The sequence below is a fragment of the Falco cherrug genome, chromosome 9 (genome assembly GCF_023634085.1).
Source record: "Falco cherrug isolate bFalChe1 chromosome 9, bFalChe1.pri, whole genome shotgun sequence".
NCBI classification, from domain to species: Eukaryota; Metazoa; Chordata; class Aves; order Falconiformes; family Falconidae; genus Falco; species Falco cherrug.
Genome location: NC_073705.1, coordinates 21,249,928 through 21,275,404, shown reverse-complemented (window position 1 = coordinate 21,275,404; position 25,477 = coordinate 21,249,928). Strand labels below are relative to the sequence as shown.

Sequence of the window (25,477 nt, the reverse complement as noted above, 5' to 3'; positions counted from 1 at the left end):
TTCTGTTTATGTTCATAACAAAAAGGAACTCTAATGGCTTCTTTTTGTCCTTTGTTGTTTTGCTTTTCTTTTCAGTGAGCATTGACAGACATGCCTGAGAGACTCCAATCCATTTCAAAGCTGGATATGGACTGAGATACAAGCAGAGGCAGCAGAGAAATGATAATGAAAGTGAGCCATTCAGTATTCTGCTGAAGCTAAAAAATTAGGACTGTTCACATAAATCAGAACTTACTTGCATTTTCTAACGTTTCTGGTCTCTTTCCCTCGGTCAAGAGTTTATGTTATACAACAGACAGTTTTTTCTTAATTAGTCATTAATCTAAGCAAAGCATCCTACCATCTCAGTTAACGGTACCTGCAGTTTGGCCAAATCATTTCCCTGCTCTTAACTGTTTCAAAAACAGATTCTGTGATACAGGCATCCAGGACAAAGCTTTGAAAGAGTATCCACAACTGGATGTTTAAATACTTGTTTGGACAGACTCAGTTGACATTTTATACAGAATATGGGCAGATTCAAATCTTGCTTTTCTAAGCAAGCAGCATTTCTAAACTATTTGTCAGTGTACTTTCAGAAACCATTTAGAACTTGTCTCCCTTAACTAGCATTACGAAGAAGCTTTAATAGATGTAACAGGCATGCAAATAACAGTTGCTAAATGACTTGGTTTCACAGCAGGCAAAACATACCCTCAAATTATTCTCCCATTTAGATATTCTTTCAGATTTCAAAATGAAACACAAGTTTTCAGAGTTAGAATTAGGTACCTACCGACTACTGTTTTAAATTATTCTAAACATATCTGGAATTACTATGAGGACTGATTTATCAGTGCCAATACTTTCAATAGTAGGGAGGAGATCGTCTCCCCTTTTTCTCCTCCCTTGCCCAAGTCCTTGTTTTCCTGTGGGACAAGGGGAACAAATCACACCAGCTCCCTCTAAGTGCACAAGTCACAGAGACAAAATGTCTTTTACCAAATTATGGATAAGCGGGAACAGCTCTGCTGCCGGTTCCTCCCCTCCATAACAGCAGAGAGGGAAGCTATTAAATACACTAGCAGTTTAGTCGGCCCAGGAGGTATTAACACCTAGGTGAGATGGCTCTCAGCCACACATCAAGCTTGCTGTGCCTCCAGGCACAGGACCCGAGTGCTGCACTCACTGATTCTGCCCCAGAGCCCGCAGGCAGCTGCCCACCTGCTCCCTTGTACCAGTGCTGCCCCTCACCCTCACAGCCAGGTCCCACTAAGCCTTGGAAGAGAGCGAACTTGTTAATTTTGGCATTTTAAAGCAAAAGAACCTGTAATGAAACCTATTTTCAGCTCAGTGCTGGCTGCAACTTAGGGCGAGGGGAACAGAGATTTTACCAAGCTTCCCTCTGCAGCATTGCAATAAAGCAAGCATACCACCAGACATGTGAAGTCAAATTGTACAAAATGCCATTAAAAACTTAGCTGCTGAGGCAACATTAGATCAAAGCTGACCAAAGGAAAACACAGTCATGAGAGAAGTAATGACATTAATTTAACTAAGCAATTCCTGAACACTACAGCCTGGATAATAGGAAGAAGTCTATAAAATCATCTCTCCCATTTCGTTGGCACTGTAACACACTGGATGTTTGGCAGAAGTCACAGTAAAGTGAGCGTAACTTTACTAATTAACAGGGCCTGTGTATAGGGAAGACTATATATATAAGCAAAAAGACTAACGGCACAACATGGAAATAGAAAACAGGTGGTTCTGAGACTACGCATATCCATCTTTCATAAACTGCAATGGCATCAACTTGGAAGGTGCTGAAAGCAAGTCACTGGACCAAAATGAGAACTTTGGTCTACTATAAATCTGCTCTGATTTGGGTCACCAGGAAACCAGCTGCAGATTTCCTCTGAGTCACCGAGGGTAGGGTGCTGCTCACCTCCTCACCTCCGAACAACGCTCGGGCACACCGGAGTTGCTAGGGCTAAAGACCTGAGATCAGCAGCGAAGGTCTCATAAACAAACTTCAAAGTAAATATTTTACCCAGCATATGTAAGTACCTATTAAGATTGATATCATATCTTCAGTGTCCTTGACATTTAACAATAGTGTTTATTTCCTTGCTTGCTAGAATTGGATAATCTGCAAGGAACTGACACATTAGAAATGAGCAAGTGTCTTGGGCATAACTTCATAAATATGACATTAGCACAACAACATTCTAATATAAACACACACAGTGCTACGTAGGAATAAAGCATTTCCTAAGGGCGGAGGAGTGTGTATGTATGGATGTATCGCACTGAATAAGAGCTGTGTGACACTCTGCAGGGAACTCGGTGAAGGTGAAAGGACGCGGGGTGCCCTGTGAAGCAGTGCCCTACAAGCAACGTCCAGAGGAAAGGCCGGGAATTAGGGCAGTGAATCAATGACCCCCCAGTTGTACCAGCCCACCACTCCTGTTGGGGGAGGCGGGGAGATAAAACAATTCCAAAGCCAGAAGAGATCTGCAAAGATAATGGGATCTAGTCTACAAACGTGGACTCCTTTTCTTCCAATGAAGAACCCCACAGGTACTCTGTGCACTGTGAGCATTTATGAAATCTAACACGTGGCTTGTATCCAGTTATTAGTGCTCACATGTAAGATCAAATGAAAATAAATCCCATTACAATGAACAATTTTATTCTCCCCTTGCAACTAATGGGACATAAAAATCTTTCTGAGACACTTCATAGAGACACCTAATGAAAATTTTTCCAACCAAAAAATCCGTAAAAATTAAACCAGGCGTTTAAGGATTCCTCCATGGTGCGAGGGAGTAGCATCTTTGGAGAAGGCACACCCTGTGACCAGATGCAGGCTTGTTGCTCTGTTAAGGATGTCCTAGGCTTTTGCTTTTTTCCCCTGACTCATCCTTTTCCCTAGTGGATATTCCGACCCTTGGGCAAATCCAGCAGTACCAAAAGGTTCTCTCTGGTACCTCATCAATCACTCCCCTGCCATGTGCTATCTTACCTGCAGATGTAATTCTTCTTGCAGGATTCTTGTAAATTCAGGCAGTTTGGTTTCTCCCTGTCCTCATATGAACACACAGGAACAATAGTCTGCCGTCTCCTTTCTGTACAGGCTACGTCTCGACAGGAGCAGAAGAGCATCCCGTAGCTGTGCTTTGGGGGGACTTTGTCAAAAAATAGCCGGAGGGCCTTATGACATTTCCGCTTGTTACAGATCTCATTAGACGTGCTGCTGGTGCAGGGGGTTATGTAAGCAGATCTGAACCTCTTGCAGGTATCATTTAGGTTACAAGCTTTTGCTGCATCCAAGCAATTGTTCCCCTTTGAAAGTACTGGCTCCACTAGAAAAAACAACACAACAGCAGTAAGAAATGCGTCACAGTTATATTGTGGTTTGATGTTTGCGTTCATTTCACTGTTAATGAGATCCTGGTTACGTATTTGTTACACACAAAACTTTCAGCGCCAGCAACTGCGACCACTCACTCCTCACGTTTCCTAGGGTAATGGTTTAACGGGTGAACGACAGCACAGGCATGTGTTAAGATCAGAACGCTGGCAAATAAATGATGATTACAGCGGGCAGGCTACACTTCATCTTCATGGTAGCGGACATGCAGGATGAACATTGGGTAAGCCTTGGCCTCACTAAAAAGCTGTTAAAACCACTGGTAAATGGGAAGCAATACATTTGGCCCATCACGCAAGAACGGAGTGAGGACGTGGGCTCCTAACCCTGGCTTGATAAAGCCCTGATACTTTTTACTTTTTCCTTGAACAGCATAAATGACATTTAGTGTGCACACTGGGTAAGAACGCTGAAATGTAATTTGCATACTTTGCAGAATGTAAAAGCCACGTGCCTGTTACTACAGCTTTTGAGGTAAAGCACCCAGACAGGAGGGAAAGCAGGTGCAGCCCCACAACTGTGGGCTCTGTGAGGCTACCCACACAGGGCCTATAAATAACCTCCATGCTTAGTTAAAGCCACTTTTATAAGATCTATAGATGCCATCTGAGCCCTGGAAGTTTTATGAAGTTTACAAGCTTTGAAGAAGCTGACGTAGAATTAATAAATTACTAGGAAAGAAACATTTTAAAACAAGGAGTATGTCTGTCTCTCACACAGACACACATGCACATGCTACAAGAAGTTGTAGAAAAAATTGAATTCAGATAAATGTTAAGACTATAATTATACATTTAATTTTGCAATACTTTATCCAGATATTAAAACCCAATATATGCTTTGCTTGAAAATGAAGGCAACTAGCATTAGAATGCAAAATTCAATTAAGAATAATTATAATGCTGTTTTCGATATTAGGAAAGTCAACATCACAGATCCAAGAAAATACATTAACCTCCCATTGCTACAGAATTTGCAAGTTGAACAAAACATTTTGCAAATACCTAAATTCTGCAGCAACCTCTTAGGGGGGATGGCCAAAGATAAAACATCTCAATCTATCTAAAGCTCTAAGTTCCTCTTAAAAAAAGCTCTTTTCCTAGATTTTTCACCTATTCCCAAAAACTCTGTTCAAAGCGCTTCTACAACTCAATACCACTCCTCTCCGTTCTTCTGCCACTGTGCCTCCAATTCTCTTTTTCCGTAGCAGGAAAAGATGACACAGCATGGCTGACATGCTGCACATGAGGCACTGCACTTGTTTGAATTGACTGTGCCCAAGACAGGCCTTGGATGCTAACACACGCTTAGCATTATACAAATATATCACCTGCTACTATCCCATGTATCTTAGCTACCCAGAAATAATGCAATGCATAAGTAGCATTAGATTTGTTTTTCACTCTAGCAATATCCTGTAACTACATTCAGTGGGTTTGTACATTTAACCTTTGGACATTTAATATTCACACTCCAAGTCCTTCCCATTCTCAGTTTCTTGCACAATAAACTGCAACTCTTTCCTTCTTACCTTCATAAATTACAAAATTATAAACATGCAACATTTGACTATAAATTAACAGAGCCAAGCATTTCTTATAATAGCAGCCTACCACAGTTGAAGCAACACCAGATGCAGAAGAGATGAGATGTCCAAAATCCAACCCTCTCATAAAACCGTAACATTTTTATATAAAATGTTGTAATTCATTAACGTACAACTATAATCTTAACTATGAACTCTCAAAGTTTTTTTATACAGTATATAGAATTATATGTTTAGTACAAATATAATTGCTATGTAATCTGCAAGGCATATAATTATGCAATATATGAATAGTACATACTAATTACTATGTGATTGCAGAGTAATTACATGGTTATTTGTGCCTGGGAGTCAACTGCTGAATTCCACTCTTTAAAACAAGATTCTGTGGAAGACCACCGAATGAGGCATTGCAATACAGACATCAGCTTACTATACAATATATTATAAAGCACGCTTTTAAAAAAAACACCCAAGGTGTAATAAAGCAACTCTTTGCCAATAATCACATACATGTTTTCCATTAAGGGTCCAAAATGTAACAAATGCTGCTACAGAATTAAAAAGCACCATGAACATGAACACCTCAAAAATCAAAAGAGACAGGTCAATCAATCTTTTTAAAAAGCAGAGCATAAGCCAATTCACTGACAGCACAAAAAGCAGTGAAAGCTAATCTTGGATGAAATTTGAATTAGGTGCACATTGTTCACAAACAATCGTTATACATATTCATATCTTTCATGCAATTAATATCTACCCAAGACTCACATTCTTCTACTCTGTACATGGACCAGGTTTTTCTGGTGTTGGTTTTTTGAAATAGCCCTGGCTGTAACATGCCACTTGCCTTTTCTCTTTTGATACATATGTCTCTAGATACTGTTTCTGGCATATTTATCATCACATTACACAAATTAGTTTTACCTTCTAAAAACAAGAATAACATGCAACATGTAAGAGAGATGCATCAACTGCATTTGAATAAAAAAAGACTGTCTAAACCAGCTGTTCTCTTTAATGCCAACTTCTTCCAAGCTTTTAAATCACATTTTAATGTAAAACTTACAATCCAGAAGACACTTTATCCTTTATTTTTATTGAAAAAGTAGCACATAATTATTCCTAGGTCCTGTGGTAACAACAAACAGTTAACAATGCTAAGAGTGTTTCTGAGGATTACTTACACAGCAGTAATATATAAGGTCAAAATTTCACCCAGCTTCTGTTCTGCAAAGCTTGAATTATTAAGGCAGGCAGGAGTTTGGCTCGTACTAGGTACTGACTACGTTAAGAGCAAATGGATCTATTCCAGAGCTACTTTTCCTGCCAGCATCCTTTGGGAAAGGTTTGTGTAAGGAGATCCTTTTTCAGTTCCCTCCTCTTGGGGCACTTGGATATGGATTGAGAGTGGTCGGAGCAGCAGCCTGGAACCAGCAGCAATTCCTTGCCACCACCATCACCTTCCTACCCCGAGCTTCCTCTCTCCCAAGTCTGCTTTGCCTTGGGCCCATTCTGGGCATTTCTGCCAAACCATGCAGCTCTCCACTCCTGCCAAATCACTGCAGACTCCACGGTCTGTTACTTCCAGGCAGGTAGCAAGTGATGCCTCGTGCCTGTGTGCAAGGCACTGGTTCCCACCCACGGCACGGATCTGCCAACACCAGGACGCCACCTCCCAGCAGAAGTCACCCGTAGCCGAAGGTGCTTTGCTGCCGTGGGCGCTACCCTGATGTGGTGCAGGCAGAGTCACGGCAGAACACGGCCAGCGCCAGGAGCTACTGCCTTGGTGGGAAAGCAGCAGCTCCTAACACCCACGGCATGAGGATGCCCAAACACACCCTCCTGGCAAGCGGTTTGCTGTACTCCATCTGCAGAATCTCTGGGGCAGCAGTAACTGGCTTACGTGGGACCCTGCCTCCACGTGGGTCACCAACACGTGCATGCCAGCTGAGATGTTTTTTCTGATAAACTGATAAATTGCTGATGAAAATGCAGGCCCTGTGTTATAGTATAAGGTGTAACCACCTTCATATTTGTTCTCTCTTGAAAATCCCCACCCTGGCCCAACACTGTTAGAGCTGCAGAACAGTTCCGGACTCAAGCTCCCATGCGGCAGCAGAAAGCATCCAGCCAAATGCTCCAGTCTTTTATCCAGAGATGTTTCTAAAGTTTAATAGGGCTTCCTCTGCCCCGTGTGATCTTCCTTATGTTTCATCCTCTTAATCTTTCAACTTCCTTGCATTTCCATTTCTATTTCATTTCTGCACCTCCTGAGCCTTTGGCTGTCTTTCAACTCCTGTTAACCCCATGGTGCACAAGAAGGGATTCTCAATGGGTATTGGGAGCTTCTCAGTCATGCTCCCACTAGATGGAAGGAGCAAAAGGACTAAACTTGTTCTACAAGATTCTTATTTCACAGTAAAAATGGACACTTAGTTTTCAATTTTCTTACAGCATATAAAAAGCAAGTTGCTGAGGTTGCCATTAAAATTACCATTACTATTTGCAAGTAATTATCATTAGTAGGTTTTCTAGCAGTTTTAGTGAAGGGAATGCTGTAAAGAGAGTAGCAAATGTTAATGTGATGGAAGCCAAAATTACAAACTGATAGAGGTGACCACATGGGTATGAGCCTATTCCAACACAGGTGTAGAATATGACATATAGAAACCAAAACAGAGAAGAGAACCATGATCCCACTTTAACTAAAGTGCTACTAGGTAGTTCACTGAAGTACTCCTGTTTTGTAAGAAAAGCAGATTAAAAAGTAAGGAAAGCATGGGAGACATTGTCATCTGCATTTTAATGGATTCAAATAAACACTCCATTTTCCGGGACAAATTGTTCCTAATCCCAAATGGCAGATTAAAAATGAGTCATCCCTGAGAAATGGTGAGGCCGACGCACAGATTATTCTGAGGTTCTACTTGTCTTCTACTAAGCATTTAGAGAACTGTCAGGCCTAGTTCAAACCCTTTCAATAATCATAATAAGCAGGTGGTCTACTTTTTAAATTAAAATTAATACATTATCAAGCTATAACCAGGACTTTCGGAGTACTACCAAATACAAGAAGGGGCATATTGAAATTACAGTTGATGGCACCAGGTGACAAGGATGAGACTTACTCCCATGTGTAGAAAGGCACACACAGGGCTGGAACAACAAAAGACCTAAACAAACAACACTGCCAAAACCGAGACTTTAGGTTCTTGAGACCAAAGCTGGAACTTTTTACATTCCTGGTCAGTCTTGTAAGTCTTTGATAACACAATTTCCACAGGTCCCTAGAAATCTTTTCTGAAAGCACCCATAAATCTACTTGAGGAGGTAAGGACTGTCTCCTGTCCAAGCCCCACAGAGATCCAGAACATTTGCATTGCTTAGTATGAACCAGCAGATGTGATCTGGAAGTGTTCCTCACTCAGCTACCATGTTATGCATAACTGCTACACCCAAAGCCTTTTTCAAAGCACCCTGGCCTTTGTTTTTTATGAAACTCCACTAATGAATCATCAGCCAGGATCTTGAAGACTTTGGTTCAATGCCTTCCTTGACCTGGAGATTCAGAACCACTGTTCTCCTTTCCCAGAAGGGCTCTCCAACCACCTCGTTGTAGAGTGTTCTCAACAAGGTGCATGGGAAATAGTACATATTGCAAAACACAGGAGAGAACATGATGCTTCAGCCCAAGGATGAGAGCTCTCCCCGGGAGGCAGATTGCTGAGTTCTGGCCTGCACCCAGGAGAGAGAGTTCTCTCTCTCACATGAGCAATGACTGGAAGCCAGGATTCCCCCCCGAAGATGACTCCCTTAATTGTAAGTCTGCAGAGGCGTGATCCCACTTGTGCTCTCTTCTTCTCATCTCTTCTAAAAGAAAATAACCCTTTCTATACCACGGCTCCTCCCCTTCCTTCCAGACCAAGCTGCTGCTTAATCCATAGGGTGCCCTCCCAGGCCATAGAGAAGAGCAGAGAGTAAAGGCATCCCACTTCCTTAAAGACTATTCCGAGCACTAATTTAATGATTAAAGCACTACAACATCTTCTGCTCGATGCCCATTAAAAGAACAGCGGAGCTCTCCTCTCAGAAGCATACACTGATTGCTGTGTGCACAGATGCACCTGCCTGAGGCTGTGAATCTGGCTCCTCAGGTCCAGAGTCTTCCAGCAAATCTCAGTTTCTGTATTTCTTATTGTCCATCTAGACATATATTGTGCAGGAGGTTTTGCTGGTGTTTTGGTGTTTTGGGTTGTTTGGTTTTGGTTGTTGTTTTGGGGTTGTTTTTTTTTTTTTTTGGGGGGGGGGGGGTTTGGGGTTTGTTTTTGTGGTTTCTTTTTGTTTGTTTGTTTTTACACAGTATTCCCTGTGCACTTCATAAAGATTCTGAGCATCCTGCTAAAGATTTCAGATATCACCTGGATGCAGGGGCTCCTGACTTTTAGGTGGATAAATCTATCTCGTTTTGTTTCTGGAAGTTTAATTCTCCTAAGAGGGCCACATGCCCTACGTGCTGCATTCTGCATTGCCCAAGATCACCACTGGATCTGGGCTCTAAAACTGAGTTGAATTCATCTACATTTAGCGTTAAAACCTGCCACCTGCAGTTGACCATTTCCAGGTCTATTTCATAGACACTGCAGATAAAGGTTGCAAGAAATTGCAGCTCCTACGCTGGATATGTGTTGATGACAAAGGGAAAAAACGATGCCTTAAGATTTCCTTTGATCTTTACATTCTTTTCTGGGGAAGAATGGGGAAAGGCAGAGCAGAAACTTGGAGGTGACTGTGCCCTGTGGGTGGGCTGAGGGACATCTGCTAGCCTTACAGTTATGTAAAAGTCTTATAACCCTACAGTGACTTGGTTTAAATTTTTGTTGCATGAGAACAGGGAGGAAGAGCAAGTCCTGCTCCCCTCTGTTAGCAACATTGTGGTCTGCTGCTGAAATTCTGTCTTCACCCATACGAAATATCCTGATCTATCACCTTTCATTTCTGCTACAAATCTAATGAAAGGTTATGCCAGGGTCCTTAATTTTCCACGTGGCACTAAGGACAGCAATTTTGCATTACGTTCATGCCAGCATAGTTAAATTCATTTTATTCACTAGAGTTACACTGAATTTTCAATAATCTAAGTTCAAGAATTTGGTTCTTTAATGCTACTTTCATTTCTTCTGTCCAAGGTATCTCATGTAGGAGGCAGAAATGTATGAATAAACCCAGAAGCTGATAAACAAAGGAACTTTCAATTGTTGCAAACTGATCCAGTCACTGTTCCTCACATTACTGCACCGATTATTTAAATTCTACTCCAAAGTTTTAGGGTGTAAATGTCATTTTAATGCATCTGCAGTGCACTAGCATTAGGGATGGATCATGCATAACTGGGACCATATACAGAATATATTTTTTTTCCAAGGGAGTGATCTCAGTCATTCCATAAACAATTCATGCTCTGTACCGAGTCAGAGGCTGGTTCTGTGATGTGGAAGGCTATCGCCACGGTTTCAGCTGAGTTCTTATAATTAATTTCCTCTTAAAATATTCAAAATGAAAATGTCTTACTGAATATGCTCTCACGTTATACAGTTCAGTATTTTATTATTAGCTAAATACTAAGTCAATAGGATTGAGAAAGAACTAGCACACACAGAAATACAGAATAAACCTGTGAAAATATTCAAACCTACACGGTTGCCATGAGAAGTGATTTACTGCACACAAGTTCTCAAGACACAGTGAGGGACTGTTTACCAAAGTCATGCCAATTTACAGGGCAACTTTCAGCATTTCTTTTTATTACTGCAGAATTGAATTCACAACTTGTTTCCTCTTTTCCTCAGACTTGATTAATTACCATGTTAACATAACTACTGTTCTCCGGCTTATAATGGGCTCCCTCTAAAGTGCTGCCCCAGCAAAATAAACCAGGAGAAAGCTTCCATCTCTTTGCTCTTGCATTGCAGTCCTTTCTAATCTCACTATTTTTCAAATTTATGTCCCATTCCAATAAAGCTTGTGTGAATATTACAGCAAATCAGATAATACAAGGTTATGACCCTTGTAATTGATCCTTCAAGGTTCTTTTTGCCTTTTTCCAGTTGACGTGGTAAAAATTACATTTAGATGTGCTTGTTGACACATGAGAATTCACTTTGTTGCTCATATACACTGTTTTCAGAGAGATCATGTTACATAATGATGTATTTCTAGTGCTTTATTTTTTCTGTACCTACAACCCCATTAAGCTGTAAGCAAACCTCCTGTGGGGCTGTAAGACTACAAGTATCAAGGGGGCAATGCTCCCATACAGATCAGAGGGATACAGCTGGAGAAAGTATCATGTGAGTATACAGGGTTAAACATTAGCTAGTGTTTTAAAAGATTTTAAAATAAATAAAAGCAGCTTAAAAGTTAAATTTCCATTTGTCGAAAAAATACACACTTTAATGAACACAGACCATGTCTGCTGGCACTAGAAATCAGTTATCTGAAGCAATGGTTTCTGTATCACATGACCACTGGAATAAAGTGATTAATTGGACTGTCTCAGTAAATGCGATCATTACACTTTTAATTAACCTTTTCAACCTCTTGCACCTTTTAGTTTTGTTATACATTAGTTTTTTGCAGTTCCCAGTTATTATGCTTGACTAAGCTTAAAACAATGCAGAGTTCTGTTCAAAAGATAAGAAAAACAATTCAAACAGCTCTTACTGTTCCTAATAAAATACCACTGATACTGTCATCATAAGGGTAGTTATAAATCAGGTGGAGGACAGACATTCTGAACTCTGTGGCTACGTTCCCACCTAATTTTTGTTTTGGCAGCACACTGTTATTTAATGGCTCTGACTACCAGGAAACCAGCTTTTGAAAATTCTTCCTCAACCTAGTTATAATTACTCCATATAAATCATAGAATGATCAATTATAACAGTCTTAGCTTCATCCATTATTTAAACTTAGCATTTGAATCTACGCAGCAGGAGTGCAGGAAATTCCAAAGTCCTTTCTCTGCTCACTAACTGCTTTATTCCTGAAGTCACGCCAGTTACAGAAAAGAAGGGGCCAGATATGCTCTTAGCTTTGACATCGAAACCTGAAATAACTACATATTTCAGACGAGGAAAGGTTTTTGGCTCTGCAGATAGTATTTTTTCTAACCACACTAGTTTTCTATTGTTGAAATTAAATTTTTTGCTTTCTTTATATCGGTGCAGCAAAATTAGAGGAGTTCTACAATTCTATACACTGACAGCACAGTATATTCCTACTTTAAAATGGCCTAGATCTTTCTCATATATATGCATACAGACACATCTGTATACACGTGTATGCGTACATAGAAAGTTTCAATACCACTTGACTTCATGTCTCCTTTCACAAGACAGCAACTTATTTATTAATAAGCATGAGAAATAATCTAAATGGTTTTGTCTAACAAGGCTCCTTTTCAGATATCTGAGCTCAGATATCTGAAAAGTCTGATGGAAGGAGGAAAGACACTGAAAAGAAATGAACTTTCACAAAGGCTCAAGCAAAATATCCAAACTTTCTTCATACAAAACTTCAGAACTATAACTGGATTTCGAAATAGTTAATGAGGATTTTTAGAGCATTTTCATGAACTAACTATATATATTGTACCTATGCAAATTATTTAGCTTATGATTATTACTTTTTTGTACCCTGTCCTATTTCAGTCTCAGTTCATAATATATGCTACAAAATGTAAACACAGGGTCTGTTCTGAAGTTTAATATTTTGAAATTTTCCAACACATATTTGAGTGTTTCAACTACACATTAAGAATTCCTTTGTCAAGAAAGCTGTATTTTTCTGGTTTACTTTTTTCATTTCATTAGACAATAAAGCTGTTAAAATGTGGGAAGTGAACACGTGAAAGTTTTAGGATACATTAAAAGAGTATAGCGGTTCTTTTTACATGTGCTGAACCACACTCTTTCTCAAATGAAAGAGTAATAGGTGAACCAAAGGGAACGAGGTCAAAGGTGGGAATGTGAACACTGTCCGGCACAACAGGAAAATGGCTGATAAAGCCTTCAACTTACACCATAAACCTACATATAAATGGTCACAACTCCAACACCAGGAGCAAAAATATAAATCCGTATGTCCAAATTCGAGCATCACATGAAATTCGTCCATGGACAAAGCACAAGTAGAGGCTCAGCAACTACTGCAGAAGGAAAAATTAACTGGTAGGATTTTCAATTTTCTTTTAAAATAAGATGTGAGTATGGCCCACGGCAACTCTTTTCATGAGATACAGAAACTCTTTCTCAAAAGTCTAAGTGGTAACTCCATCTAGCTAATCAGATGGACAAATGCATAAATGGAGGAACTCCTCTATGGTCCTCAGTGGGGCGCAGCATTTAGATTCAAGCAGAGGAAGGAGATGTCAAGGAAGGAGAGCTTGTCAGAGCAGGAAGGAAATTCTAGAAACACAAGACCTCATACACAATAAAGCTGGCATTCATTTTTTATCTTAGAATCACAACATTGCAAGGATTTCATAAAATAATCCACCTTCCTGCCCCACAGCAAGCCCAACTACAGCCAGACTGAAATCTGGCTACTGCTGTCCTAGACCTACCCAAATTCAGAGGACCAGAGCGCACACATGCAAAAGTGCTAAGGCATCTGCCAATGTCCCTGTGAGGCTGACCTCCTCTCCATAGAACTTGGTGGTCAGGGGAACTCCTGATGGCTGGAGCAAATTAAATGTCACAAGTATCTTCAAGAAGGACACACAGCATACTGGAAACAACAGGCAGGTCAGCCTAACCCCAGCTGCAGGGATGATTACTGAGCAAGCCCTCCTTTGAAGCTGTATCCATGCACATAAAGGACAAGAAGGTGATGAAAAAGTCAGCATGGATATACAAAAGGCAAATCAGGCCTGACTGCCTTCTACATTGAGATGAATGGTTCCGTGGACAGAGGGAGAGCTCTGGGTCAATTTACACTGACTTGAGCAAGCCTTCTGATACAGTCTTCCATTCTAGTCCTTGCAGCCAAGTTGGAAAAACAGTTTGGATAGCAGGACTACAGGGTGGAAACTGGCCCTGCCTTGAGTGGGATCTCAGTGACTTCCAAAGGCCTCTTCCCACCTTAATTATCTGCCTAATCTATGCCCTAACCTGTTTTTCGGTAAATCCACAGCCTGTTCAATAGCTATCCAGTATTCCCTATGTACCCCATTATTTTTTTTTCCTGGTATCTAATCTATCACTTCCTGCAACATAATTGTCCTGCTTCCTTCCTAACTTTACTCCTTTCCTCTTAGCAATGGCCTTTTAACTTCTTGAAGACTGTCATTCTCCCATCACTCTTCTTTTAAGCTAGTCCTCCCTGATCTAATAATTCTTTCTTCCTAAGTCATGCTTTCTAGATATCTAAACTCAGGTTATTTTATTCTCAGGTTTGGGGAAAAAGAGAAAGAAAAAAAGGAGATCACCAAAAAATTCATTGACCAAGAGTTACTGTATGAATTGTACTCAGGAGATTGCTACAGACAGACAAAACCTGTTAATTCAAGAGTTGCTGAAGCATAGCTTACTCCAGCCTCAAGCAATACCAGTGTAAGTAGGGATGGTTTACACGCATTGACTGTCTACTGCAGGAGTATATATTAGCTTATCTATGACAGCAGCTTGCTCCTGATGGCTATAACCTGAAAAAAGAGTCAAAATATATAAAACCTTAGTAGAAAAATTATCCTGCTTATTCTGTGGTATTACTCTTTTGGAAGGAAAATCAAGAGAGGACAGAGGGCTGGAGAAGTGATTGTGAATCGAGTCTGACAACAGCAGCTGATGGGATAAATCAGGAAACATTTGAAAGCAAAGAGTGGGGAAAGAGACTCTCTCCAGCACAAGAGGAAAAACTCTACCTTCTCTAAAGCTCTCCTGCAACTCCTATCAGGTAGAAACAGATGTGTCTGTGGTCCTGACAAAAGTACATCAGCACAAGTAAAAGAGGCAAAAATCATAGTGAAAGCAGCAGTAATAGAAACGGGGCAGCTGCTCAATTAGTGGCAGCAGCAGTAGGGGTGGGGCGGAGGTTGCCGCAATGGCAGCAGGGAGAGCAATACAGCCAGAGAACGACAACAGTCACAGCAGCTGTGGAGGCACCGAATCGCCCCCCACTCTCCCTGCTGCTCGTGAAAACCATTTGGGGCAGTTATCCGGCCTACCTACCACACAATATGAGCCTCATTCCATTAATCCACCACCAGCTGCTCTTCTTTTCTGTATCCGTTGGTCCCAATGCAATCCTCTCGAATACAAATAAATTGGCCATAATGTGAAGAGGGCAACACTGGTAACTCTTGACTATTCGTGGATTTGCTGCGGATCAGCTTCAGGAAACTTATGTGAGCTGCCGCCACTGTGTTGCTGCTGACTTCATCTTAAGTCTCACTGCTGAGACTTCAAAAGCCCGTAATCAAGGGGATTTGTGAATCGAGGCAGGTCAACTTAATGGAACAAGGGAAATAAGCTACTTTGGAAATAAGTAACTTAAATGATACTTAGAGATTTAATAATTATTATGATGGTCACTATCTTACTGTGTGTCCAGAAGACAAAGCAGTAAAAAATGAAGGTAAGGCAGCTGTGTATGATGTATGTCACCTACATGCAACTGGGGGTTTATTAACTTGAGATCATTATGTTCTTTAATAAATTAGACCACACTAATAATTAGACCACTACCTACCATCTACTCTAAATTACCTTTCACTTCCACTTATGCCACAACAGACAGCAAGCTTCTTTCTGTTTTTTCCTCAACGTTCTGGTCTTTCCCCTGTCCTCCTCTGATCCCTCTCCCTCAGCTAGTCTCGTTTACCTTTCCTTATCTCTTATAAAGGTCCAACTTAGGTGTTGGGTTTTTTGTTGGTTTTTTTTTTCCCCAGATGTACACATGTAGTTCTTCCTGAAAAAAACGAAAGCAGGAAATCGAAGTGTCATGTCTTCACTGTTAACTACGTAGCACGTGTGCCGCCTCCTCAAGGTGCCACCCCCATGCCTCAGCTGCCTGTTATTTAATGTCCAGCCTGAAGCCCACTGAATGCAGTATTTTCATTTCCATTTGCTTCAATAAACTCTGGAGTAAGGTTAAAGAAATTCGAGATCCAGGATTTATGCCTTAATTCAGCCTGTGCTTTAAACCCATTTAAATCAACTAAGCGTTTGATTAAGTGCTATCATGAGCTGGGCATCAGCTTACACCCTCCTTGGCTCCATTTTTAACTCTAAAATACACATGGAATGCATTAGCTTTTATCTAGTGTACATGTTAACAAATATGTGAATGCACATATATTAGGAATAAAGTAAAATCAACTGAAAGACAAAACCAGTGTTGCACTACAATCAATTATTTTGATATTCAAACACTAAACTGAAATGAATGTCCTCCTAATTAGTGAGTTTTAAAATTGTCATATATGACACAAAATAATAAAGACTTCAAATCCTCCAAACAACCACAACACGTAGAAGCACTGAGAGAACAGAATCCCAAAACTGACTGCACATTGGGTACCACCATGCACATGCATTTCTCAGTCAGCAACAACTCTTGCCCTCCATAGCATTTGTGCAACTGTGAAAATTTAACGGATGCAATGAAGTGTACATCCAATACAATAGTATAGTTTCCTCTGTAATTTCAAGAGCATGAGAAAGAAAGATTAAGAGCACTATTGAAATCAACACCAAAACTTCAAATAAAATGAATCATGATTAGTTTTTAAAACTAGAATGATGCAGAAAGGAGAGACAGCCACAGTACAGCAGCGGACCAGTAAATAAATAAAGTACAAAAGTCCCACATATTTGACATTTGAAGAGCAAAACTATCCATCAATGTCTTGGCACGGATCGATCAAACAGAATGGTACTGCCGAAAACCTAATAGTATGATGGTAATAATGTAGCCATAAAGCCTCTACTCTATAATTGACTGCTTCCACTTCAAGCTAACGTGTCTAAAAGAGTGACTAATGTTCACCTAAAGAGTTCACTTGCATTGAATGACAATCAGCTACACCTTGCTCTATCCTCCGCAGATTGCTTATGCTGGGTAATTATGGAGGGATATGAGCCAGAGGGGAAATAGTCTACTAAAATAAGGAAATTTATATGAAGAATGGTATGATAATCTCAAAAGAAAATATACAGTTTCTCATCTGATCGTAGAACACAACGCAATACTCCAGCCAACACGTTCCTTTCTTAAAGCAGAAAAATCAGTAGTAACTCAATAAATAGGTCAGAGTAAGTTTTACATTTCAAAGAAGTATTTAAACTTTTAGCAAGGTATAAAAAATACACTGCATGCTTGCCAAAATTACACCCTATATTCTGTGAATAAAGACATATTTGTGAGGATTTACAGATAGATTGTATGCTTTGGTCTTTGGTCAGATTTTCCTTTGGTACAGAGGGAAGTAATGCAATTTCACTGAAAGTCAATAGAGTTAATCAGTGTTACAAAACCAAACAGAACTGAACTGATGGACTTGGCAGCCCTAGGTTAACCGTTAGTCTTGATCTCAAAGGTCTTTTCCAACCAAAATGATTCAATGATTCTATACACTGCAATGACATGATCTGTCTTTGCAACTTATTTTTGTGATCTTACAGAGCAGACTATCTTAATATATAAACTATGAAATAACACACAGTTTATATAATACTAATTCAGGAGACTAAGATGAATTTACATACATTTTTGTACTTTCCTGAATGAAAAACTGAAGAATCAATTTGGAGTTTTTTTTAGTTTTCTGAGGCCAGAATGACAGAATTAAATTTGCTTTCCAAGTTTCATTGCAGATGAAAATATATTTATAATTAAAATGTTTGGAACTCTCTAATGGACCATGAGTGTAAGTCAAATTGCTCTGTCGCCTTTGATATATACTTAAAGGTAATTGGCTAGTCTTAGTGATGTATTTTTAAAGAGCTACCTATTGATTAATAATGTTTCAGTATTAATAAAACCACTTTGTGTGAATCAAGAAACATCAATAGCAGAAACCCATATTTATCCACAAATTAACTGGATATAGATCTGTTGCTTTAAGCCAAATGGGGTGCATTCACTCATTATTTTATAAGAGGAATGAGACAACTGTAACAGTGAAGATTAAAGCAAAACTTCATTTTATGTTTTAGCTGCATACAGTGGGTAAAGTTCATGTTTTTATGCTCTTGCATAATGCATAAATAAGGGATGCAAAAGCAAAACTCCCAAATGTAGGAAACTGTGACACACTAACTCTGTATTTTGGGGGCTTCTGCTCAAATGCTGGACAAAATAAAATGTATAGTACAAACAGAGGTGGATTTTTTTTTTCTTTTTAAATCCAATTAAAAATGGATTAAACCAGTAAATGATCTTGTAATCTGATCCATGTAGCCAGAGCTCTCACAGTCACACTCATCTCACTGTCACCCAACAGGCTCCATAAGGACACAGAGGTTTGCTGATTTAAAGAGATATTTGAAAATAATATCACAGCCTGCATGTAGTGAGCCATCACACAAACATGTAACTGAACATGAAAAATGGCTTGCAGATGAAAGTTACCAGAGACCACGGTGTACATTCATACAGTGTATGTAAATGTGTGAGAAAAAAACTCAGTTAATTTCCATAGGAAATGGCAGAAAAGCGTTGTGCCTTCCTACTGCAAACACGAATGAATAAAGTCAGGAAAGCTCCCTTGCCAAGTATTTTACCAAGCAGTTTAAAACCTGTGATGCACTGTGAAATTTTAGCAAGATCATAGAAATTCAAGGCTGGAAGGACCTGTAATGGCTATCTGGTTCATCTTCCTATGGCAAGCCAAACTGAGCCCATCCTTTGCAAAATGTCTGTATCTCCCTGTAGAGGGGATGCTACAGCCTCCAGGGTATTATGTGTGCCTAGTTATTCTTGAATTTAGATTTCTTTTCTCTAATCTCTAACTTAAACACCACATACTACAATTCAGACCAACTGACAATTACCCCGTCACAAAAGATATTAGACTGCTTTGACGTTTGTTCTTAATGAATCTACACTGACCCTCCTTATCACCTTACATCCCCTGGATGCTTTTAAATCAATTTTTTTAATACCCTATTTTATCATCCTTCCAAGCACTGAGTTTGGGAACTGGATCATAATTCCCTGGGCCTTTCTCCCAGGTTTATTTTATCGATGGTACATGTGTGTGTGTATATATATATATATGTGTATAAATACCTTTTTTTTAAATAAGGTAGGCACTATGTTACTCTTTCCCCAGCCCACTGGGATCCCCTCTTTCTTCCATGAATTCTCAAAGATAATTGCTAATGGTATAGCAACAGCTTCAGCTTGTATGTTTTTCTTCCTTTCTGTTCAAGACACAATTTAACTTGAAACTAAAAAGGACATATAAATCTTTAACTTTTTTTTTTTTTATTGGTGTCATGTCATGTAATAATATACTGTATGTTACAGGTCAAACATCTTAAAATTGCCTTCCTAAACTGCTTGCCAAGTTATGTTGAATACTTTCTAGACAATCTTTTATCAGTAGAGAATAGTAGTTATCAGTAGTTCTCAAAGTCAAAAATCAGTCTTTTTATCTCAAATACATACAGATCATTCAAGGAATAGAAACAGGAAGTGAGGGCTAAGGTGTTGGCAGGTTTTGGTTGTGTTTTTGCTACTCTGGAGAAGGAAAACAAACTTTCACCCCAACTGAGAAGTTAAACCAGTTTTCTGGTGACTTTCTCTCACTACAGTAGCTTAAAAAAGCAGAAGCACCTTGATAAATCAGATTCTGAAACAGAGCAGTCGGCCAAAATGTTATCGTTGTTGGTTCATTTATGATCGAATACATAAATGGATGTCCTTCCTATTCAAATTAACTGAAGCCACCTATGGCAAACACAGGATCTTCCAATGTGCACTCACGTCTCTAGAGCTTCTAAGCCTCAAGCTATGAGCAAAGCGTCCTTATTTAAAAGAGACCACAAAGCCACCAGATTAGGACAACCTATCCACCACCGTTTGCCTCATTACCCTCTTAAAATTGTATCTGACCACAAGGAAGAATAAAATATGCCCCCCTTCAGTCTCAAACGTATGAAACCACTTACCTATCTTCCTATTTTCCTGAGCAGGAAGCTGGAATCTCTCTTAAACTCTCTTCTGGTCAACACAGGGGCAAACTCTTTCAGCTAGGACAACAGTGGCTAAGGCTACTGCTATGAAGAATGTGAAGCTGATGAAACACACAAAATCCAGATGGAGTCTCAACTGGAAGCAAGACAGCACAAATAAGATCACCCACTGCCCACAGCAAAGATGGTACCTGAGTGATGATCCCCAGTGCTACGTGGCTGATGATCCAGTAAGCCAAGGACTTCCACAACATGTACTTTACACTCACATCAGCAAGGGACTTTTTCACAGTATCTGTCCTCAACAAAACTAGATTTGTGGAGCCTTATACATAACAGGGCCTCTTCTATCTGTTCAGGAATATAGTGAAAACAACTAGACTAGAGGAGCTAATTAGCACCCCAAAGCCCCTCCCTGCAGGGCTGTCAGTCAGCCAGAGCCTGGGGAGCTCCAAACTCACTCTCTTGACATTTCCTACTCATCTATAAAATCACATGAAGCCAGTAAAGGGACAGTGCCAGGAGCATCGGTTTCCATTTCTGAAAGGTTCCTGGAAGAAGTGCCAGTCCCCTCAGCATTCAGCCCCTGAGTCACAGGGAGTTGGTAAGAGATGAGATCAGGGAACACCATGTCAAATCAAATACAATCTATGACCTTCAGATGAGGGCCACAGCCATGAAACGATCTCCCACATGCAAAACGATGGAAAGTCCTGCTACAAACAAAGGAGATCTAGTTCCTGGATGAAGCACTTTGCCCTTCCCTGATCAGTAGTTGTTTTCAAGGCGAACTAAAGTGTTGGGATAGAGCTACTACGATGTTTGAATGGCTCTTAGAAGAGTTCTCTTCTGCTCCAAGTTTGCAAAAGCTTAGAATAAGCTTAGTAACGGGAAAGCTGCTCCACATTACGATGGACCATGCTGTCTCAATTCCACAGCTGGACCCCTTAGGCTTCTGAAGCAGCAGGACCAGGGAGGGGAAAGTAAAGGAAGCACAGTTTATTATAATTAACAATTTACTGTGGATCTGCATGTCCTAAAATTGCAGCTACTGCAGAAATGGCACAAGGATTAACTGCTTCAACAAATACACAACCTGCATAAAATTTCCCTATTTAGTCTGTTTCCTAAGAATAATTCTAAGGTCATTTTTTTCCTTTCTGTAAAACATTTAATTGTCAGCTTTTCTAGTTTGTCTTCATCTAAATATTTCTGTAAAATTCATTAATAGTTGGACTGCTGCTGGAAAAGCTCCATTTGTATGTAAAGCTTGCTGCAAAGTAAGTTGTGAAGTAACATAGCATTACATCAAATGAAATTTAACATTTTCCTACTTTCTTTTAACCAATCTCACAGGTGCTTTACATTTTGGTATAATATTTTTATGCAATGTAGAATCCTAAATCACAATGACCCACACAAATTCCCAATATATTAAGCAGATGCATAAGAAGCAATTCAGACAACAAGCAGTAACAAAGAAAAAAAGCCATTAAACATGCAGGGAAAGCTTTTACCAGGGCAAAGAGATAGGTCAAGTTGTGCAAAAAGGAAATATAAGGAGCAGTTTAATGGCCTTAAATGTATCAGTAATTTTACAGTATTTGCTTTTTTTTTTTTTTTTTAATAGTGAAAGGATGTACTCAGTACCTAAAAGCCACTATATTTAACTGGAAAAATGAGTGACCGCTGTTTACTATTACAAAATCCAGGCCCTAGGTCTATGACAAAAAAAATGCTATTTACTTCAAAACAACCAGCTAAAACACTTTCATATATTTAAAATACGTATTTTTCTGAATTTTCATCCAATATTCCTCATTGTCATTTCAGAGAAATTGCAGCAAATTAATAAGGATATCTATCCATGGTTGAAAATATTTTTTGTATAACAATGAAGCCATTACTCTTTTTATTTCTGTAAATTCCATGAGAGCAAGAAATAGAAGCACAATAAAAATCTTTTTCATAACAGTTGATTAGAAAATATGGCCTGCAGAAAGTCTAGCTGTCTTTGCACTTTGCACATTAAGAATCCAAATACGTTACCAAAGCTGGGATTTTAACCCCCCACAGCTTTAGCACAAAGAAACACATTAATACGATACAATTTAGATTTGCATTTTTTAATAAGCAAGGGGATCAAAGAAAGTATGAATGCTGAAGGGATGTTAAATCATCTGCAAATTCAAACATCAAGGTATACTACAGAATGAAGACACATTTGCACTAAAGTAAGTGTAGTAAAGTTTCCCAGAAGCTGTGATGAACAAAATGTTCTTTATGAACTGTTTGCCTGCACCTAGCACGACTAGGAAAGCAGCAGATGCATTCAAATTGCACCAAATATTTGGGGGATTTGCATATGTTAATCACTGATGGCAAATCAGCAGGGATGGTGGAGGACCAGCAACGGAAGGATTAATCTAATAACAGTACCGCTCTCATTAAAGACTTTGGCCTGTTTCTACATGAATATATGAATACCTTGAACTACCATATATTTTCATTCAGGCACCAGGACGGCATATCTCATTAAGGTGGCCACGCTGCTGTAATCTACTGGGAGTAACCATTAGTATGGGCACACAACCACAACGGACTGGCATAAAAGGCTGCTGGTGACCTGCCGTTAAAAAGGGCTATGTATGCACATCTTCACGTCCCGTAAGTTGGCTGAGCTACCTCCCAAATGACAGAATTCAACCCAGTACCAGCACTTCTGCCATTTGTTCATATCTAGGACAGCTGACAGGTACACAACGCGGTATACTGCTGTTGAAAAGGGCACCAGGAAAACAAGGAGGAACTGGCCTTGACAGGCTAATGACAAACATTCTTTTCTGTAAAACTGTTTTACATTTTTTGAAGAATTGAGTTCAGAAGCTAAAGCTGCCTCCAGGCGTGACCAGCATTTACTCATCAGATCACCACAGGCCTCGATGACCTTGGCAGTCTTACAAGGATCATATTTTTACATGGATGAACTATTCCTGAACAATTTCTCCAAACAGGGTTTCTATCAATGCCAGGCACACTTGTCTTTTCATTCTACTTCCTTTTCCTTGATTAAACATATTTATAGTGGACGTTTAAGAGAGAAACCCAAGTCTTCACTAACATGCAGTTTAAATAAAATTAAAACAATGAATCATAGAACTAATATAGTGCTTGCAGCTCTCACTCTTCACTGCTTGCGTGCTTTGTCCCTCCGTCTATCCCAGTGATTTACTCCGTAAGTTCATCAGGACAGGGTTTATCTTGCACGCGGTGTTTGCATGCAGTCTGGCAGAATGGTACCTCATTCACAAATGCTTCTTGAATGTTATGTAATAAACATGATTCATATGTGGATCGTCTCCATCATTCTTAAAGAGTAACAGAAGATAATATTTCAAAATAAATTTTGAAGGAATCACTTTCAACACTTCAGTGTCAGTGTGCAGCAATGGTGTACACTTACTGTAAGCTTCCAGTCTAGGAGTTTCCCATGAATTTTGAGGGTAAAATGCTCAGTGTAATTTGAGTATACAATGAACTACATTCTCTGCTTGCAATTAAACTCAAAACTCCAGAGTAACTTTGTTGCTCCACTGAAAGATGTCAAATTCTGTCTCATTTCATAGCCTCCTCCCATCTTCAGAAGAGATCAACACAGAACAAGAAATCTAATCTACAGCCCTTAAAGCACCACACAGACAAAATGAGGATGATGTTTATTCTTTCTCTGCATAAATAATGTATAATAGAAATCTATATATCAAGCTGCAGAGCAACTCTGTTCTAGCACCCATGGAGGAGCCTTTACTCAAATACAAATACTGAACTTACAAGAAGAATTCAAGATGTAGTTCTTAATAGTTTTAACCATTTCGTGTCTTATCTCCACCTGCACTAACAGAAAATTAATTGATACCATGCCACATACACACCTATCTTGCTACAGTGGAGTTTAACAGAGACAAAAAAAGCACAAAAATGTCCTGGAAAGCAGCTGTTATTGGCTGCTGTCAGACTGTAATAGGTGGACATCTGTTCTGATTCATTGCAGAAATCTTTCTCTTCTTAAATTCCTAACAGATCCATAAATCGTAAGAGGCTGAACAAGCGATTATTCCTTATCTGAACATTATGGCTTTTTTCTTTTTAGTGGAAAATAAACTTGGACAGAAAAATCACCAGAAAAACTTCTAAGCATTTGCCTTAATCATTGTTAATTTTCAATAATATCTTTATTAAATCCTGCTTTCAGTCACAGAAATACAATAACAAATGGATGAATCTCCTGCTTTGAAAACAATAAATTAGTTAAATTTCTCAATTCAACAACAATTCAACTACTGCCCTGTGAAAATTTTGAAGCTTGGCTGCCTGAATGGAAGATAGCATGAATATCACATGGCACAGTAATCATCCTGGATACATACTTGAATTACTCACTGGGACAGATATATCAAGCTTTATTGAGCTGGTAAAAACAAATGGCTATAAGGATCAACTTTGGATTAGGAATCTGGCCCATAGAAAGAAAAAAAGAAACATTTATTCAAATTAGTTTCCAGCACAATAGCTGAAAGCAAGCAACAGACTATAAAACAGATTGGTGCTCGATCTATTACTATTTGGTATATTTTAAAATATTTTGCAGTATCCACTGTTATATATGTCTTACTCAAAAATTGCTTCATTTAGCTGTTGAAACAATACAGCACGATGTTAATGCCAAATGTTAACAGAAGCTGTTTTGGCTCAGGCAAAGGGAAACACAAAAAAACCCACCAAATTCTGATTTTTTTGTACAGCACTGTCATTAGATATATAGCATGAATTGTAAACTAACTAGAATAACGGAATCACCCTTTTAATGAGTGTAATATATCATGACAATGTCAATTTGATTAATGTAATGGGGCCACATTTCAGAAGAAGGAAATTATGGGTCGTTAGGGTAAGCTAAAATTATGTTATAGATTTGAAGGATTTTCTTCATTTTGCTAAGGATTTATCAAATATTTTTCTTTTACTATCTTAACAGGGTTTGTTTTTTTTTAAATCTCACACCATTCTTCTTGCCTCCAACCAGTTTTAACTCAGAAGCCGACAAGCATGAGTCATAACACTTTGATTATACGATCTGGATCGATTAAAAAAGAAAAAAACAACGTTGTGAAACTACTATGAAAAAATCTTATTTTTATTCATATAATTATACACACAAGTCCCTTTTTTTAACAGGTTTTTAGTAAACACAGTTGGGTAAGCTTTGTGCCTTGGAGATACAAACAAAAAACAACAAGTAAGACAAGGCACAAG

The 25,477-nt window shown here is 39.2% G+C and overlaps 1 protein-coding gene across 1 annotated transcript in view; it reads right to left on the bottom strand.

Moving 5' to 3' along the window:
- Positions 1 to 25,477, bottom strand: part of GFRA1 (GDNF family receptor alpha 1) — a 143,190-nt gene that overhangs the window by 52,034 nt on the left and 65,679 nt on the right. The window contains exon 4 of the mRNA XM_005443869.4: positions 3,008 to 3,347. Within this exon, the coding sequence (XP_005443926.1) occupies positions 3,008 to 3,347 (340 nt within the window). The remainder of the gene's footprint in view (positions 1 to 3,007; positions 3,348 to 25,477) is intronic.